This window comes from Lotus japonicus, chromosome 3, assembly GCF_012489685.1.
Source record: "Lotus japonicus ecotype B-129 chromosome 3, LjGifu_v1.2".
NCBI classification, from domain to species: domain Eukaryota; kingdom Viridiplantae; phylum Streptophyta; class Magnoliopsida; order Fabales; family Fabaceae; genus Lotus; species Lotus japonicus.
Window position 1 is genome coordinate 69,697,201 of NC_080043.1, and position 16,379 is coordinate 69,713,579.

General features: G+C 41.5%; 3 protein-coding genes across 3 annotated transcripts; 1 reads left to right on the forward strand and 2 right to left on the reverse strand.

The window, feature by feature from the left end:
• Positions 1–1,630: 1,630 nt before the first annotated feature.
• On the forward strand, positions 1,631–3,133 carry LOC130745521 (protein MAINTENANCE OF MERISTEMS-like). Its single transcript, XM_057597822.1, has 3 exons — positions 1,631–1,772; positions 1,858–2,617; positions 2,706–3,133. Exons 2-3 carry the CDS (start codon positions 1,964–1,966, stop codon positions 3,030–3,032), a joined length of 981 nt encoding a protein of 326 aa, XP_057453805.1. The 5' UTR covers positions 1,631–1,772; positions 1,858–1,963; the 3' UTR covers positions 3,033–3,133.
• LOC130744610 (PKS-NRPS hybrid synthetase cheA-like) lies at positions 3,129–7,038 on the reverse strand. Its single transcript, XM_057596782.1, has 4 exons — positions 6,119–7,038; positions 5,725–6,032; positions 4,790–5,652; positions 3,129–3,173 (listed from the first exon to the last, which is right to left on the reverse strand). Exons 1-4 carry the CDS (start codon positions 7,030–7,032, stop codon positions 3,129–3,131), a joined length of 2,130 nt encoding a protein of 709 aa, XP_057452765.1. The 5' UTR covers positions 7,033–7,038.
• A 4,905-nt stretch (positions 7,039–11,943) lies between these two features.
• On the reverse strand, positions 11,944–13,689 carry LOC130745523 (receptor-like protein 43). Its single transcript, XM_057597824.1, has one exon. It carries the CDS (start codon positions 13,549–13,551, stop codon positions 12,094–12,096), a length of 1,458 nt encoding a protein of 485 aa, XP_057453807.1. The 5' UTR covers positions 13,552–13,689; the 3' UTR covers positions 11,944–12,093.
• Between the last annotated feature and the right edge of the window lie 2,690 nt (positions 13,690–16,379).

Genomic DNA, 16,379 nt, shown 5'->3' on the forward strand with positions numbered 1-16,379 from the left:
ATACGGAAGAAACATTTCCGTATTCAATACGGAAGTCTTATATCCGTATTATATTAGTATGTAAACCAGCAAGGGTTTATTCAAACCCATTTCAAACTTCATTCCGTATTTTGCCAAGCTCTTCTCCCCTCTTCAACCTTCGATCTCTGTCGCTCCCCTTGCTTGAACCGTGTACTTGAAAGGTTCCATCATCTCCATCAAAGCTCTTCACAACCCCATTCTCAGAATTGAAACCTAGAGGTAAGGATTTTTGGATTTTCCCCATTTAACTTGAAATTATGTTAATCATTGAACCCTAGGGTAGTCGATTGTTGCTTGTGTAGAGGTATTGTTGGCTGAAATGTCTTGAATGTGGTTTGGGTTTAGGGCCGATAGCTCATTGTCGTTAATGGCGTTTCTGGGTAAATACGGATCACAGGTTTCCGTATTGAATATGGAAAATGATATTCCGTATTCAGTATGGAACATGGTTTTCCGTATTGAATACGGAAAAACGTTTTCCGTATTCATCTCAGAACCAAACCCAACACTTATAATTGATTCTGGGTTCAGAATCAATTATAGAAGGTTTCCAAAGCATTTGTGAGTAGTTTCTAGATGCCATAATTGATTATTAGGAAAATAAAAGTTGATCCAAGCATGCATAAACCACAGAAGATCCGATTATCATCTATGTACTTATAAAATTCTAGGAATTTTCCATTTGCTTGCATCATGTTTCTGTCTATGGCTGAAATGGTATATATAGTGAATGTTTGCTCTGAATATATAGTGAGAATGAAGAACAGAAAGAGGTCTCATGCTTCTAGTGAGGATGTCGGGGCTACTGAGGATAGACACCGGCGGTTACATGCTTCTAGCCGGCGCGGCGATCATGCTGCAACCTCTCAGGCGGTGGAGGCTTCAGCTCCAGTTGTTTCTCCGCCGTCTCCCATGATTGAGGTTCCTCTGGTTGATTATCCGCCGTCTCCCACGGTTGAGATACCTACAGTTGATTCTCCGCCCTCTCCCATGGTTGAGTCATCAGGCGAGGAGTCCTCAGGCGAGGAGTCCTCAGGCGAGGAGTCCTCAGGCGAGGAGTCTTCCGGCGAGGAGTCATCAGGCGAGGCCTCATCCGGCATGGGAGGATCTGACGAGGATAGTATTCCTCCGCCTACTGTTGATGCTGATGTCCTGCCGCCAGAGCAGGGGGCACAGGGTGGCGAGGAGGACCTGATCCAGAGGTTGCCGCCGTTTCCGGGGGGCTGTTGAGCTATCGCTCCTCACCCATTATGCTGATCACAAGGCTCCCTGGGCGTGGCATGCACTCCTACGCACAGACGAGCGGTATGTGGACCGTCGACAGTTGAAGGTGGCCACAGCTGGGGGGAAGGTTTGGAACCTTGCTTGTGATGGTGATTCAGACAGTCACAGGCGGGTTCGAGAGTTGATTGAGCAGACGGGTCTTCATCAGCTACCCTATTGCAGCTACCCGGTGACAGATGCAGGCCTTATTTTGGCCCTTGTGGAGCGATGGCATGAGGAGACTAGTAGCTTCCACATGCCGTTCGGGGAGATGACTATCACCTTGGACGACGTGTCAGCTCTTCTCCATCTCCCCATGGGGTCGAGGTTCTATACGCCTGGGAGGGGGGAGAGGGACGAGTGTGCAGCGCTCTGTGCTCAGTTGATGGGAGGATCTGTTGGTATTTATGAGGCTGAGTTTGATACGAATAGGTCCCAGACTATTCGCTTTGGGGTCTTGCAGACCCGGTATGAGGCTGCGTTGGCGGGTATGTCTTAATTATTATTGTATTGTCTTTGTATCTATTATTATTGTATTGTTATAAACTATTAACTTAATTCACTTCATTGTAGAGCACCGATATGAGGACCTGCACGGATTTGGCTGGTGAACCAGCTAGGCGCCACGCTCTTTGCTAGCAAGAGCGGAGGCTACCATACGACCGTCTACTGGATAGGGATGTTGGAGGATCTTGGTCGAGTGTGCGAGTACGCGTGGGGCGCGATTGCGCTCGCTACGCTATACGACCAGCTTAGTCGAGCGTCCAGGAGGGGGACGGCCCAGATGGGAGGTTTTAGCTCGCTCCTGCTAGGATGGGTCTACGAGTACCTTTCTGACCGCGTCATTATCCGTAGGGCGGATCCGGAGTACTCGCAGGACCAGCCTAGGGCGCGGCGGTGGGCTATGTCCCGGGTCGGGCATGCAGGCCTTGATGAGAGGCGAGTCATGCTCGATGAGCTGACGGTGGATGACATTATATGGACCCCATTTGAGGACCATCGGGCTCATCGACCACGGGATCCGAGGGCCATGTATTCTGGCTACATCCGGTCGCCATTTGGCCGTGTTGTTCGACGGCATCTACCAGAGAGGGTTCTGCGCCAGTTTGGCTTCATACAGGATGTCCCTCGACACCCCTCTGAGATCCAGACGTCTGGGTCCCTTGCTGAGACCGCAGATGCTGCCTTTGCTGAGTTTGCGCCGCACCTCCGCCCTCAGGGGATCCCCGCTACATATCCGGGAGAGGCTGTGGAGGATTACATGAGGTGGTACAGCGCTGTGTCCCATCGGTTCATCATCCCTGATGATAGGAGGGAGGAGTTCAGTGCGGTGGTAAGTTTGAATTTTATTTTCCATTCAATTGTGATTTTTTGTTCATGATATTTTATTTGTATCTAATGTATCTACATTATTTTTGCAGACTGTTATGCGTCGGGCCGTGGACTTGTTGGAGCAGTCACTCGAGGTGCCAGATGCTCCTGCAGAGGGCACACATTCCCGATCCCTCACTGAGAGAGCGCTGGATCTTATTAGATCCAATGCCTTCATTGGTACCCAGGGGGTAGCCTTTGCTGCTGTCCGAGGAGCTAGAGCTGCAGGAGGCAGAGGTCGTGGAGACAGAGCGCGTGGAGGCAGAGGCCGTGGAGGCAGAGCCCGTGGAGAGGGTGCTCCTGCAGAGGGTGCGCGTGGAGGCAGAGCCCGTGGACCTAGAGGTCGTAGAGGGGCCGGTAGGGGTCGGGGCGAGTGATTGACTGTATATTTGTATATTTTTTTTGTATTTTTATATTATGACATGTGACTCTTTGTATTAGGACTCTCTTTATATTAATCATGCTTTCTATTTTCACTCATTATATGCCGACTCTTGTATTGAAAAAAACCCGTATAACTACACCGTAAATAATCAAAGGCAGGATAAGTAACATAAATAATTCATGGCAAACAGTTTAAAGGGTACACGAAATTATTCAGAAGCAACACGAAAACAAAATTAATCCTCAGTGATATCGATGAAGTCGTGGGGTCCGCTATCCTGTGGAAATACTTTGACTATGTTGGGCAACGTTATATTCAGATAACGAACAGATTTACTCGGTGCAAACACAGCAACCTGCAAGTAAATTGCAAATTTAAAAGATTAATGCGTACTTGTTCAAAGGAAGCAAGATTAATGTTTAAGGTAATAGACCTTTTGGAGAACAAGAACAGATCCAACAGTTATGACATTCCTAAATTCCCCGTCAGTGAAGGTCTTGCGATGGACGCTAGCGTCAACGGTGCCCGTAGGGTCCTAAATCAATGCAATCGTGAGAGAAAATGAGACAACAAATTGACGGTTAAAGAAGCTGGACAAAAGCGAGCAAATACCTTGAGGGTAACTTTGGCATCTCCGAAACCATTGGGAGTGCATGATTTAATAACAGCAACAACACTCTCTACTCTCTCAACATTCCTTGTGATTGTGCCCAGCGGAGTGGCAGATTCCACCAATTGCAGGGCTGTAAGCCAAGCATTTGAATTGAAATCAGGATCGGTTTCGGTTGATCTGTCTTCGAGCGCACGCCTCACAAATTCTTGGGTCGGAATGAGTAGTGTGTTAGGGTTGGATCTACGCCCATACATGGCAACCTGGACGGCGCCAGCTGGCCCATGAATGAGAGGACGAGAGCTGCTAGAAGTGCTGCCTTGACGTTTGCAACGGCGGACTAATGCATCCCAGTCTTGTTCCATTGTATTTTTTTTATCTTCGAAAGCAAGACATGAAGAAAAGGATGAAGAAGAATAAAGAACCCAGAGAGATTTATAGCAGAATGGTCAAAAGATTTATGGTGTTTGGTGGATAATACAAGTGTGGTTGGGGTTGGTTGGTGGTAGATAGTAATGTCAGGTTTCAAGTTCGTCATTTAGTGGATGAAAATGACAAGACTCTGATGATGGGGTGGTTGGAAATGACAGGACTCTGATGATGGGGTGGTTGGAAATGACAGGACTCTGATGATGGGGTGGATGAAAATGACAGGACTCTGATGACAGAGTGGTTGTCTATGTTAATTATCCCTGATGCTGATTCAAAATAATAAGGCCCATCAATATAACAATGACCATCAAATTAATATTATTAAAAGCAACAAATGAACATCATAAAGGCAAGGCCCATCAGATTAATATTACAGAGCGTTTACAAATGAATATCACACAAAAGTGTGGTGTCAATCTGAGGTGATGTCTACATAGCTTTGGTGACTAAGAGGAACACCAAAAGTAACAAGCCAAGCTTCGAATTCTGATGTGAATCTGCCTAAACGTGTACCATATGGGGCGCACCAGCTTACTGATGTAGGATCAACATACCGTTCCCACTGGAGAGCAATTGGCGGCATAGAATGTCTAGGAGTTAGATGGAGCTACATTATATAGAATAACAATAAAATTAGATAACTTGCAAATACAACAAATCAATTCACCAATTGGATATTAGTGTACTCAATCAAAAAATACCTGTACAAAGTGATTTATCACATGACCAACAACTATAACATGATGTACATCCGGTGGACCTTCTCCTCTTAGTGGAAGGTATGACCAACAACCCGTAGAGGAGATGGATATGAAAACCACTTGGAACCTGGTTGCTACAAGGTATCCCATCTCTGGCAGTTGCATCCATTTATCCTCGGTAGCCGGATCACCAGAAGGAAGAGTGAGTCGGGAATGTAAGGCATTAACCACATGTCTGGACCACATTTCATCATACAACCCTCTGTGTCGTTCAAGTTCTTCTATCAACGCTGCCCTAACCCATGACCAACTTTCCTCACCTGATGGTAGTCCGAGTAATGCAGCAACGGCTCTATAGCCACAGTTACCATCATCCTCAACATTCTGAACTGTTTGTATATATGGGTGGAAAAAGGCTGGAAAATGACCCATGAAATAGCTTGTATCAGACTTCTTCACACGCTTCTTCTTCTTTGGTGGTTGTGAAACCTTCTTTGCCTCTCTGATCTCCCTATCAACATGTTCAAAACCTGAAAGATCACGAGTCAAGGATCCTATTGCTTTATTCTTGGGTGGTATTTTCTCATTCGCCTTAAGAGTGCGCTTGGACCTTATCTTAACCGCAGGAGTACAAAGTGAACTGCTTTCAGGACAATAGATCGCTTGAAGCTTCCTCCTTACCATACTCTGCCCTCCAGTATCCAAAGAACTGAAATAATGTGTCAATGCCTCAACTTCTGGTTGCATATCTCCATGGTTCATGCCGCAAATATGGTTGCTGGTAGTATCTGCAACAGGTTCAGGTACATGCTCCCAACTCAGTCTCTTCCAGAATGGATGAATTGACTCATATGGAATTCTTTCATAACCTGCAAGTTCACAAAAGTGTCACTTTCAATAACAAATAGAATTAATTGACAAGAGAGTGGTTGACCGGTGACCTGCAAGTTCACAACCGCAAGGTAGTCCATGAGTCTCTCTCAACAAGCAATCGCATCCGCCGTAGGGCTTCATTCTTATATGTTCAGCGTCGATGAGCTGCAGGCATTTGTTTGACACAAATCCTCTAATATTTGTGTAAAATGGGAACATGAAAATGTGATCAATTCTGTGAATACTGCGCTCAAACGATGCTAATATTTCAGTATGTCGATTACATGTCAAACTATGCGACGCATCCCATGAAGTGGCCAGGTCACCCTTGCAATCCCGTAACATCTTCTTCAAACTGGCATGTGCACCCTCAGCCCTGCAAACAACAAATAGATATCTTATTAACAACAATCTATCAAATGAACAAACAACGCATAAATTAAGCTCATGTAATTTTTTTACCTGTTACTTGTTGTTGTTCCAAAGTGCATCACATGATTTGTCCATGCCTTGGCGAATTTCTCCTTGTGAACCAACCATGTAGTAGAACAATAGGAGGTAAAGTTGTTGTATTTTGCCTTGCACATATTAAACAATTGCATCCATTTCACTTCAAATTCTTCAACTGTTGCAGCATCCACCACCTCTGCCCACTTCATCATAACCAACTCAGCAAAATCATCTGTGCCAACATAGAGTTTGCACTTTGCCAAAACACACTTGTTGATGTGCCACAAGCATAATAAATGTGTAGTGTTAGGAAGGCTTTGCTTAGCAGCACTCAATAAGGCAAGATCCCTGTCAGTAACAATCACCTTAGGCAACATGGCTTGATCAGCTAATAGAGACTTCATACACTCCAGTGCCCAAACGTAGTCATCTATGCCCTCATTAACAATGTAGCAAAAGCCTATGGAGTATGTCTTATCTGTGGAAGTCAGTCCAACAATCTCAAGCAAGGGAATTGCATATTTGTTTGTCTTGTATGTGCAATCCATAATCACTACATACGGGAATGTGTTGAACAGTTTGATAGCATTTGGATGAGCCCAAAATACATCTCTAATGACTTCCGATCCAGGCTCATGTCTTTCAAAGTGGACATACTTGTCACCGTCCAACTTCTTCAACAAGTGTTGCATTTCTGTCAATCCCCCGCGGAGGGATTTTCTTAACCTCTTGCAAACACCATAAATCTGAGATATGGTAGTCAAGTTTGAAGGATTGTTTTCCTTCAAAGTCAACAACGACTTTCTCGGTGGAACCCAACTCCTTGTCATTTTTTCCACTTGCTCCTTCTCTCCGGGTTTTAGACGACCAACAAAATTGTGCCCAAGTAGTGACCTAGCTGGTTCATGGTTGTGTATACCTTCCATCACCTTTAGCCGCTAATCTCTATCTATGCCATTTTTCCTAGGTCGTCCTTTTAGTCTAAAAGGACAACCTGTCTTTTGTGATCTCGTCCCTTCAACAAGGTCAGGGTCTCTATAAGGAACATATTTACTGTAAGACCCAAGTTTTTAGCTTGGAATAAATTGGTGAAAGGACAAGATTCGAACCGACGGAACTTATGACGCATGCAGTATTCGCTTAAACCTAGGACAAGAACCTTAGGAAAAGAATAAATTTCAAAGATCTTCCACCCTTGGAACACTATAGGAATAAATTCCAAAGATCTTCCACCCTTGGAACACTATAGGAATAATTCCAAAAATCTTCAAGAGGAATATAAGACTTTCTCTTATTCCTTTTTATAACTATCGTTCCAAGGCGAAACTCTAGGATCTACGAACGTCCGATTCCAATCATTGGAAGTTTGCCGAAACTAAAACCCTGATAGTTCAAGAAACCTAAAATCAACCGACGATGAAGACTTTTTCTATTCAGAGCTTCAAAAGAAGATTCCACACGCGTACACCCATTTCTCTTGATGATTTCAATCTTTCTTCTGAAGGAAGTTTTCTATTCCGACATTCGATGCAAAAAGTAACTTATCGGGTAAAATAGTTTTACACCGACTTTGCATTAGTCACTTAAAATACAAGGAAACCTCTTTTTAGTTTTGGAATTTTGTCGCCAAAACCTATCTTAGAATTCACGGAGAACGAAGCCGGAAAAATCTGAATCGCGAAACTTTCATTTTCCCGCATTTTTCCACCCTCTATATAGCAAGCCTCGAAAACCAAAAATCATACTGATATTTCTTTGAAGAATTAGAAGATTCAGCGGGATAAATATCGTGTCTAAAATACGTTGGAATCAGTAGGAAGAAATCGGGATCGCTCTTATATTTTTATCTTAACTCTATGAGTTAAATCCTCCGGTATCTAAACTAATCTGTACCGGTTTACAAAATATCTATTCAACCTTATCCAATCTTTGATAAATATCTATTCATACTTATCCAATCTTTGATAAATATCTATTCATACTTATCCAATCTTGATAAATATCTATTCATACTTATCTGATCTTTGATAAATATCTTCCATTTCATTCCCTATAAATATGTGAAGCTTGAAACAAAAACCTCACAAAACACACACACACAACCCGCGGCCACAAGAGGAGAAGAAGGAGAAGAGTTTTTCGCCGATTCTTGCCTGATCGTTCCATAGTTCGTTGCTACGCGTAGGTCTCAAGGTACTGATGCTAATCCTCACTTCTGATCGTAAATTCTGCCGCTTTTCTCTATGCTTTTCTGTGCTCTAAGTTTTGAGGTTTTTACAAAACTATCTAGATAACTTCATCTTTCTATCTAAACTTATTCCCTGCGTGCCCCTGAGCATGTTTAGCGGATTTCATTTCGCCGATTCTCGCCAAATTGCCGCCGAATTTCAATTCTGCTCATAATACCCATGTTTGGCTAAAGTTCCAACCTTTGGGCTTAAAACCCTCGACTGAGTTTAGCGTTAGTAAGATTAGTCGTCATAATCGTCGTTGGTATCAACCCCATCTAATTTATTTTTCGAAATTCTGATTTTGAGTTTCCGAGCTAAAAATATTGACCAAAATACCCCTGCGACAGTTTTCGATTCGATAATTTTTCTGAGAGTTTCCCTGGCCTAGATATCGCCTAAGAATACCTAGGAATCGATTTAGATCGAAGAAAAAGTTCGGGAACCCTATTTTTTAGAGTGGCCGAAACCTATTGCTTAGGATACCGTGTCCAAAAATAATTTTTGGGTCTCTATGACCTGAACCATTGCGTAGCTCTTTCGATTGTCGAAATTTTGGCGCTGGTTTCGTGTCATTCCGAGTTCTGTAGCTCGAGTTATGCTCGTTTTAGCGAACGAAGTTCTGTTGTCAATTCATGCCTTAAGAGGAACTCTGAAGCTTTAAAAGCTTTCTTTCCGGTTTCGATTAGCGTTATTAGATAGTGTTACTTCTAGTAGGGCTTGTGTTGATGATTGTGTTTCCTTGTTCTAGGTTCACAACTTCCATGCCCAACTTCTACTCACGAAGGTAAGGGTAACTCAGTTTTAGAGTGTCTTTGAGTCTTGCCTGCTTTTATCGCACTGCCTGTGTTTGAGATGAAGATGTTTATATTGATTGGCAGATGATTATGATTATTATGCTTGCTTATGTTGACTGTTTCTGAGGCTTGTGCCAAATGTTTTCTGAAGGCTTCGGCCGAGTAAACTTATTGAGACGTGTGTCTCCGTTTTCTGAGAGGCTTCGGTCGTTTACTGGTTTCTGTCATTACTGCTTTCTAGTGGATATGGCATGGTTATTGTTGATACTTGACTTGGTTATTGGATTTGGGAGTTGTTGATTGACTTGGCATTTAGGGCTTGAACTTGAAGTGGCAATGTGGTGGTGATTGTCCCACGTGATTGTCCCGTCTTTTAAGGCGTTATAAAGTGGCGGTGTGGTGGTGATTGTCCCACGTGATCGTCCCATCTTTCGAGATGTCCTAAAGTGGCAGTGTGGTGGTGATTGTCCCACGTGATTGTCCCGTCCGTAGTGGCGTTAAGTGGCGGTGTGGTGGTGATTGTCCCACGTGATCGTCCCGTCTTGAGAGACGTTGCTGATCGATCCATTTTGGTAGAAGCATATAGTTGCATTATAGGGAACTAACACCTAACCCTATGTTGTTGGATTTTAGTTATTAGTTTATTGATATCTGATTTGATGTTATATGTTAGGTTGTCGATATTTGAATTGATGTTATATGTTAGGTTGTCGATATCTGAATTGATGTTATATAGTTGATATATGAGTTTAGTTATGTTGTTGGTTTATTTACCATGATAGGTAGTTAAATTTGAATAGCATGATTTTCTCTTTCATACATGGTAATTGTATGGAGTTAACCCTTTCTATTTGCTACTTGTTGTTTGGGCGCTTAACGCTATTAGGCGATGGAGAGCCTTCCGCTGAAGCTTAGCTGTTCAAGTTGGAAACCGTGATCGTGGGCGGTCGAGTAGAGGTGGATGAAGCAGTTGCTTCTTCCTTTTGCTGGACTATGTCTGAGTTTCTTTCCCCCCATCTGAAAACTCTGTTGTTTAAACTTTATCTCCGCCACTGTTCCAGTGAGCGTACTTATTTTGGAAACCTGCTTACGATATTGTATGACACTATTATTATATGTCGTGAACGGGTTGTTGAATAAAGTCTATGTTATGTATTCAATTATGTTCAGTGTTTCGAAAAGGAAAAAAATATATTGTGTTTTCTTAGGATTACGAAATAGTCCTTAGATTTTGTTAGGTAACTAATGTGACTCCTCAGTTGAGAAATTGGGGCGTTACATTTACCATGCTTCTCGCACCCCAACATGACATAAGCTTTTCTGCTTCCATTCCCACCATAATCTGACTTTGTGATCAACGTAACATATCCATTTCCAATCGCAATTCCATGAACCCAATTGATAAGATCATCACGGGTAGGGAAAATCTGTTATAATAATAAGAATTGATTACAAGGGTGATCAAGACATAATAAGAATTGATATATTACACTCTCAAAACAATGCAAAAATATGTTCAAAGAATACCTGATCAGTTGCAAATAAATGCGAGACATCTATACTTATACACGGGGGCACAAATGCTGGTGGTGGCACCTCTGTAGTGGCCTCTTCAGGTTGACCATTGTGAAATCCAGCTTCAATCAATTGTGACTCACCAAAGAAAAATGAATCTGTCATCCCTGGAAGAGAATACGGAAAGTTACATTCCATACTCAATACGGAAAGCTACTTTCCATACTGAATACGGATTGTTACTTTCCATACTGAATACGGAAATTACCTTTCCATATTCAATACGGAAGATAACAATCCGTATTATATCACGACTCAGAATTCAAAAAATCATCCTTCTAACTACTTAAACTACTTAATCTAACTACTTAAACTACTTAATCTAACTACTTCCACTACTTAATCCTACAAAATAACAACAAATAAACACATAGACTTACCTCTACTACAACACTTGTTGATAGTGGTGGAGAGCTTGGGAAATGAAGGAGTGGATGGTGGTGGAGAGCTTGGAAATGAAAGTGAGGTAGGAGAGGGTGAGAGAGAGGGTGGTCTGGAGGCATTGAGGAGGTTCAGGGGGGCTGGTCAGGGGTTGGTGAAGGGGTTGGTGAGGGAGGAGTAATGGTGGAAAAAGGGGGAATCCTGTCAGAGTTAAATACGGAAAATACCTTTCCGTAGTCATCAAAATATAATACGGAAAGTACCTTTCCGTATTAAGTTAAATTGAATACGGAAAGTACCTTTCCGTAGGGCACTTTTGGGTTTAAAAAAAAAGGGTGGGGCGCGCAGCCCCATAGGGGAGGCCCCAAACCCAACTCCCATATAATACAAGCAATACAACAAAAATAGCATGACAATCTAGGAGGTGTGTCGTGGTGGAAGCTCACCTCATCATTAACAATTATGTTGGAAGTTCAATTATTACCTAATGATAACATAATTTATTTAGAATATATTTCATGGTCAGCCGTTTACAATTTAGTGCTCAAGTTACTGTTATTGGTATATAAATAACATGACAAAAAACGACTCCAAACGCAAAACCTCAAGTTATTGGATTGCCCCACATCTTCTTAAATTTAGATGATAGATATCAATCAATTAATGAGTGAGTTTTTTATTAAGCACATTGTTTCTAATCACATTTTAGGAAGATTATAAAATCCAAAGTGAGTAATTTCTCCCTAAATATGAAAACTACTAACTGAAGTCGTAGTAGTACTCTTCACAGAGACCACATTATCTGCACCCTAAGCAATTAACAAACCATCATCCAACTGAAGCAAGCAAACACAAGTGAGTGGAAAAATAACTTTTATTAGACTAAACTTAATCACAATTATGTCTGTCTTAAACTAAATTTATTCCATTTACCAGACATGATTGACCCTGCAAAACACAAGGGCAACAACAAAACTAAAACAAGAAGTGGAAGAAGAGAAGAACTCTATGCTTTTTTGCATGGCTGCAAAGGAGCACCACACAAACAATCATTCCCCACAAAAGCACTAGCTGGAAACTTAGTCTTTGGAATCTCACCACAAAGATGATTGTAGCTCACATTCAACTTCTCAAGCCCAGCAACACTCTTAGGAACTTTCCCAAACACCAAATTATGAGACAAATCCAAATACTTAAACCTCTCCCCAAATTTCAATCTCTCAAAATCAAACTTCAACTTATTCCCAGAACCCCAAAACCCCACCAAATACTCTGTACTATTCACCAAACCAACCGCACTCCCTGAAATCTCATTCCCAGAAAGATCAATGAAGTCATAGAAGTACGTCTCTGCAGGCTTCCAATCATCGAGCTTCATCTTTATCCCACACCGTGCGAGCTTCAACGAGAAGATGATCGGAGATGAAGTGACCCACTTCGGGATTTGATTCAAATGGAACATGTTGTTCGACAAATCCAATGATTCGATGCCTTTCACGTTCATTTCGGGAAATGGGTCTACGAGGAGATTGTTGGCGAGGTTGAGATTGAAAATCTTCGTCAGGTTCTTGAAACTCGCCGGCACCGTCCCTGAGAATCGGTTAGACGAGAGGTCGAGAGTATCTAACGCTCTGAATTTCCCGAGAAAATCTGGGATTTTCCCGGAAAGTTGATTGTGCCCGAGCTCCAAGTACCTCAGTTTCGGCGCGAGAGTAGAAATCGAAGCTGGGATTTTCCCGGAAAATTTATTCCGGGAAAGTCTGAGAATCCCGAGGTCGGTGAAAGAGGAGAAGAAATCCGGTATAGCACCTGAAAACTGGTTCCCTTCGAGGCTGAGATACGTCAGATTCTTCAGCCTTGCAATTGTCGCCGGAATCGTTCCGGTGAGTGAGTTGTTACCGAGTTGGAGCTGAGTCAGGTGAGTCAACCCACCCACTGAACTCGGGATCGTTCCGGTGAACCGGTTTCCGGTGAGACTTAGTACATCTAACCGGGTCAGGTTTCCGATGTTTTCGGGTATCCGACCCGAGAGTTGGTTGTTTTCGATGTAGATGAATTGGAGTTTGGGTAGTTTGAAGAGGAAACCCGGGAATGGACCCGAAATGTTTTTCAGGTTTAGGAGGTAGAATCCATCAAGGTTTTTGATTTTTGAGAGGGAGGGTGAAATGGTACCCGAAAAGAAGCTTTTTGGGTTTTCGGGGTTTCCGGATAGGTAAAGGCTTGTGACCCGTTTGTCATCGAATAGGCATGTTACTCCTTGCCAAGTGCAGCAATCCGTACCCGGTATCCATGACTTGAGTATGCCGGATGGGTCGGATTTGATACCGGATTTGAAGCCCATTAGGCCTGCTTCATCGTCCACGTTGCATTTGGCTCCATTGGCTTTGAGGTGTAGGAGGGTGAAGATAGCAAAGAGGATGAGAAGTTTGGAGAGGTAGAGGTTCATTTTGTGTTTCATGAACATGAGGAATTGGGAGATAGATGAGGTGAGATGTGAAATAAATGGTGTGAAGATAAGGTTTGGGTTTTTAAAGGAAGAGTAAAAGTGAGCAAGTTTGACTAGGACACCATGGTTGGGGTTGTTTACTCGTCTTTGGGACTTGAAGGGGTGATGGTTTTGTGATGTTTATCTTGAAGCAGAGCCTCCACATTTGAAGTCAAACTGTAGGGTCAGCCCAACATCATGAGAATTTGCAAGATGACACAACCCTTGAATCCAGCACATGCAAGAGTAGCTAGTATGCACTTGTGATAATAAGTCTTGAAAGAGACTTGTTCTCGGTTGGCACATAGTTTTATTTTCCATAAAAAATCGTGTGTAGGGACAATAGGGTAGACCACTCTAGATAGTTTTATTTGCCAAAATCTTTTTCAAACCATTCATAAGTTGACACTAATTCACATCTTCGCCTTATCCATTAAACATCACTTGATCTCAATTTTCATAAAATTGTAATGTACGATTACAAAGTTTTAATTGGAGTAGGCAACAAAATCTAAGTGGCCAACTCCCTTGTAGAGAAGTATGTCTCAAGTAACTTTGGTCAATAATCGGTGGAAGAGCTCTAACCGGGGCCGAGAGTCCATGATTAAAGAGATAACTGTTATAACAAGGAAAAAAATTGATAATATTTTTTTTGTTGTAGTTTTCATGACTTTTTGTCTATTATTAATGATAAAATGTCCAAAACAAAATAGAAAAGAGTTTTGTTTTGATGCATTTACACTTCACTTATTTTTATCTTATTTTTACTTATTCTTTTTTTTATCTTTTCACATGTCTATCACATTACCTATCATATGTGTTCATAATTTTTAAGAAAAAAACCCCAAAGAATTGAGGCCAATAGTCACTAACGCTTTTAGCCTTTTACTTTATTATTCTTGTGTTAAGCTTAATGTTAAAAATATTTAAAAACTTAGACTTAGTGGAACCAAAAATTTTTAAAAACTTGAACTTAGACTTATATATTGTGTGAGCCTATCTCTCTACCATGTAATAAAAGCCTCTGCCTATGTAACATTCTTCATGGATGAACATTCTTCATGGATCTCTTTTATCATTCTTAGAATGGTGAAGGCTACGGTATGTAGGTGATTTAGATTGTGCAACTCGCATCAACTTTGAAGAGCTAATTTGGGCTATAAAAAATTACGAAAAAATAATCCAAAACCCATAAACAAATGGGTTGTTGAGAATAACCTCAGTAAGTTACCATTATACTCTTTAGTATTTTTTATCTTTTGCATCATTACAATTATACCCCCACCACCTTCTTCAACGTTGATTCTGACTATATCTCGGTCGTGATGCCCATGTGACTGTGCTCTTGTCCCTACGACCTCCACCCTTCCTTGGCTCCAACCCTCGTAAGTTTGACGAGTTGGGGTTTAAATCGGCCCAATAACCGCCCAGAACCTTATTTCGATTTGCATTTGCTAGGATTTCGAACTATCTCGTCGTCGAGTTATTGGAGGTTAGCGAATGCATCATATAGTCTATTTTTAAACCCTCATTCATCATCATTCACTTAGTCATTGTTTTCTCCTTTTTCTAGCACTTCTTTGCAATTCAAATAGGGATTGTTAATCATTTCATGAAGTAAGCTTTTGAGCTAGCTTTCTGTCCAAATCTATCCTATATTGTGTCAACAATTTGTATTATCCTCTAAAAGAGCAAACAAACTTTCCCCAACAAACACATGTAGGTGTGCACTGCTCTGAGGATTATGAGGATTGCTACTTTCTTTCTTCCTTACTTGGTTCACCATTTCTCAGAAGTAGAATTGAAAAACCCTAATTTCAATGCAAGCGAAAGAAAGAAAAAAAATGAAGAGAGGAATAGGACTAACCCTATGTCAACATCATCATAGTCTTCATCGACCATGGTGAATCGCAGAATTCTGTCCCTGAGAAGCTTCACCCTGCTCTGTTGCGATTCTGAGCTTAACCCTTGTTGTTGGTACCTGAGATGGAAGAGAGGGGAAAGGAGGTGGGGTATAATGGTAATGATGGGAGAGAGATAAAAGAGAAAAGGATATAACGGTAATATGGGGATGGATAAAAATGTAACTTACTAAGACAATTTTCAGCCACATGTAATTTTTAGAGTTTAGAATTTTTGTTTTTCACATTTATTTGTGGTCTAAAATTGTTTCTGAGGGGTTATGTAACTTACACCACCTAACTCACTAACGTACCAGAGATTTTTCCTCTTAAAATATTAATTCCTACGTTACGTAGTCTATCCCCTTATGACAAGGGAGTTGGATTTGGCACCCCAGGTACCAGATCTGGCACCTCAGGCTTTTAAAAAAATGCTAGAACTACCCTTTGAAACTTCATGTCCCGAAGCTTATGTTTATAAGCACAGTGGCTTACTTTCAAGAGTTTAACTTCTGAACTACTTCGGTAGTTAATATTCCGAAATTCTTAATGTATGTTATACTTGTTTAGCGCTTCAAACATGTTACATAAATAACATAAATAATCCGAGTCAAGCCTTTGAAAAGTTACAAATAATCTAGAACCCAGAATCAGCAAAATAACTTAAGCTATTAGAATAATCTTTTATTAACATCTTCAATTAGCAGCACACTCAAACTCTTTGGACTTGAAACATGGACAAAAAATAGGACAACCTTTCATTGAAAAATAATTGGAATATTAGGGGTGTGGCAAACTCTAAATCACTTGATCAAAAAGGCTTCATTTCAATGTTAACAACAAAAAATCTTAAAATTTCAAGCTATCAAGAGAAGGACAAGATAACAACAGTAATCCTAATGAAAC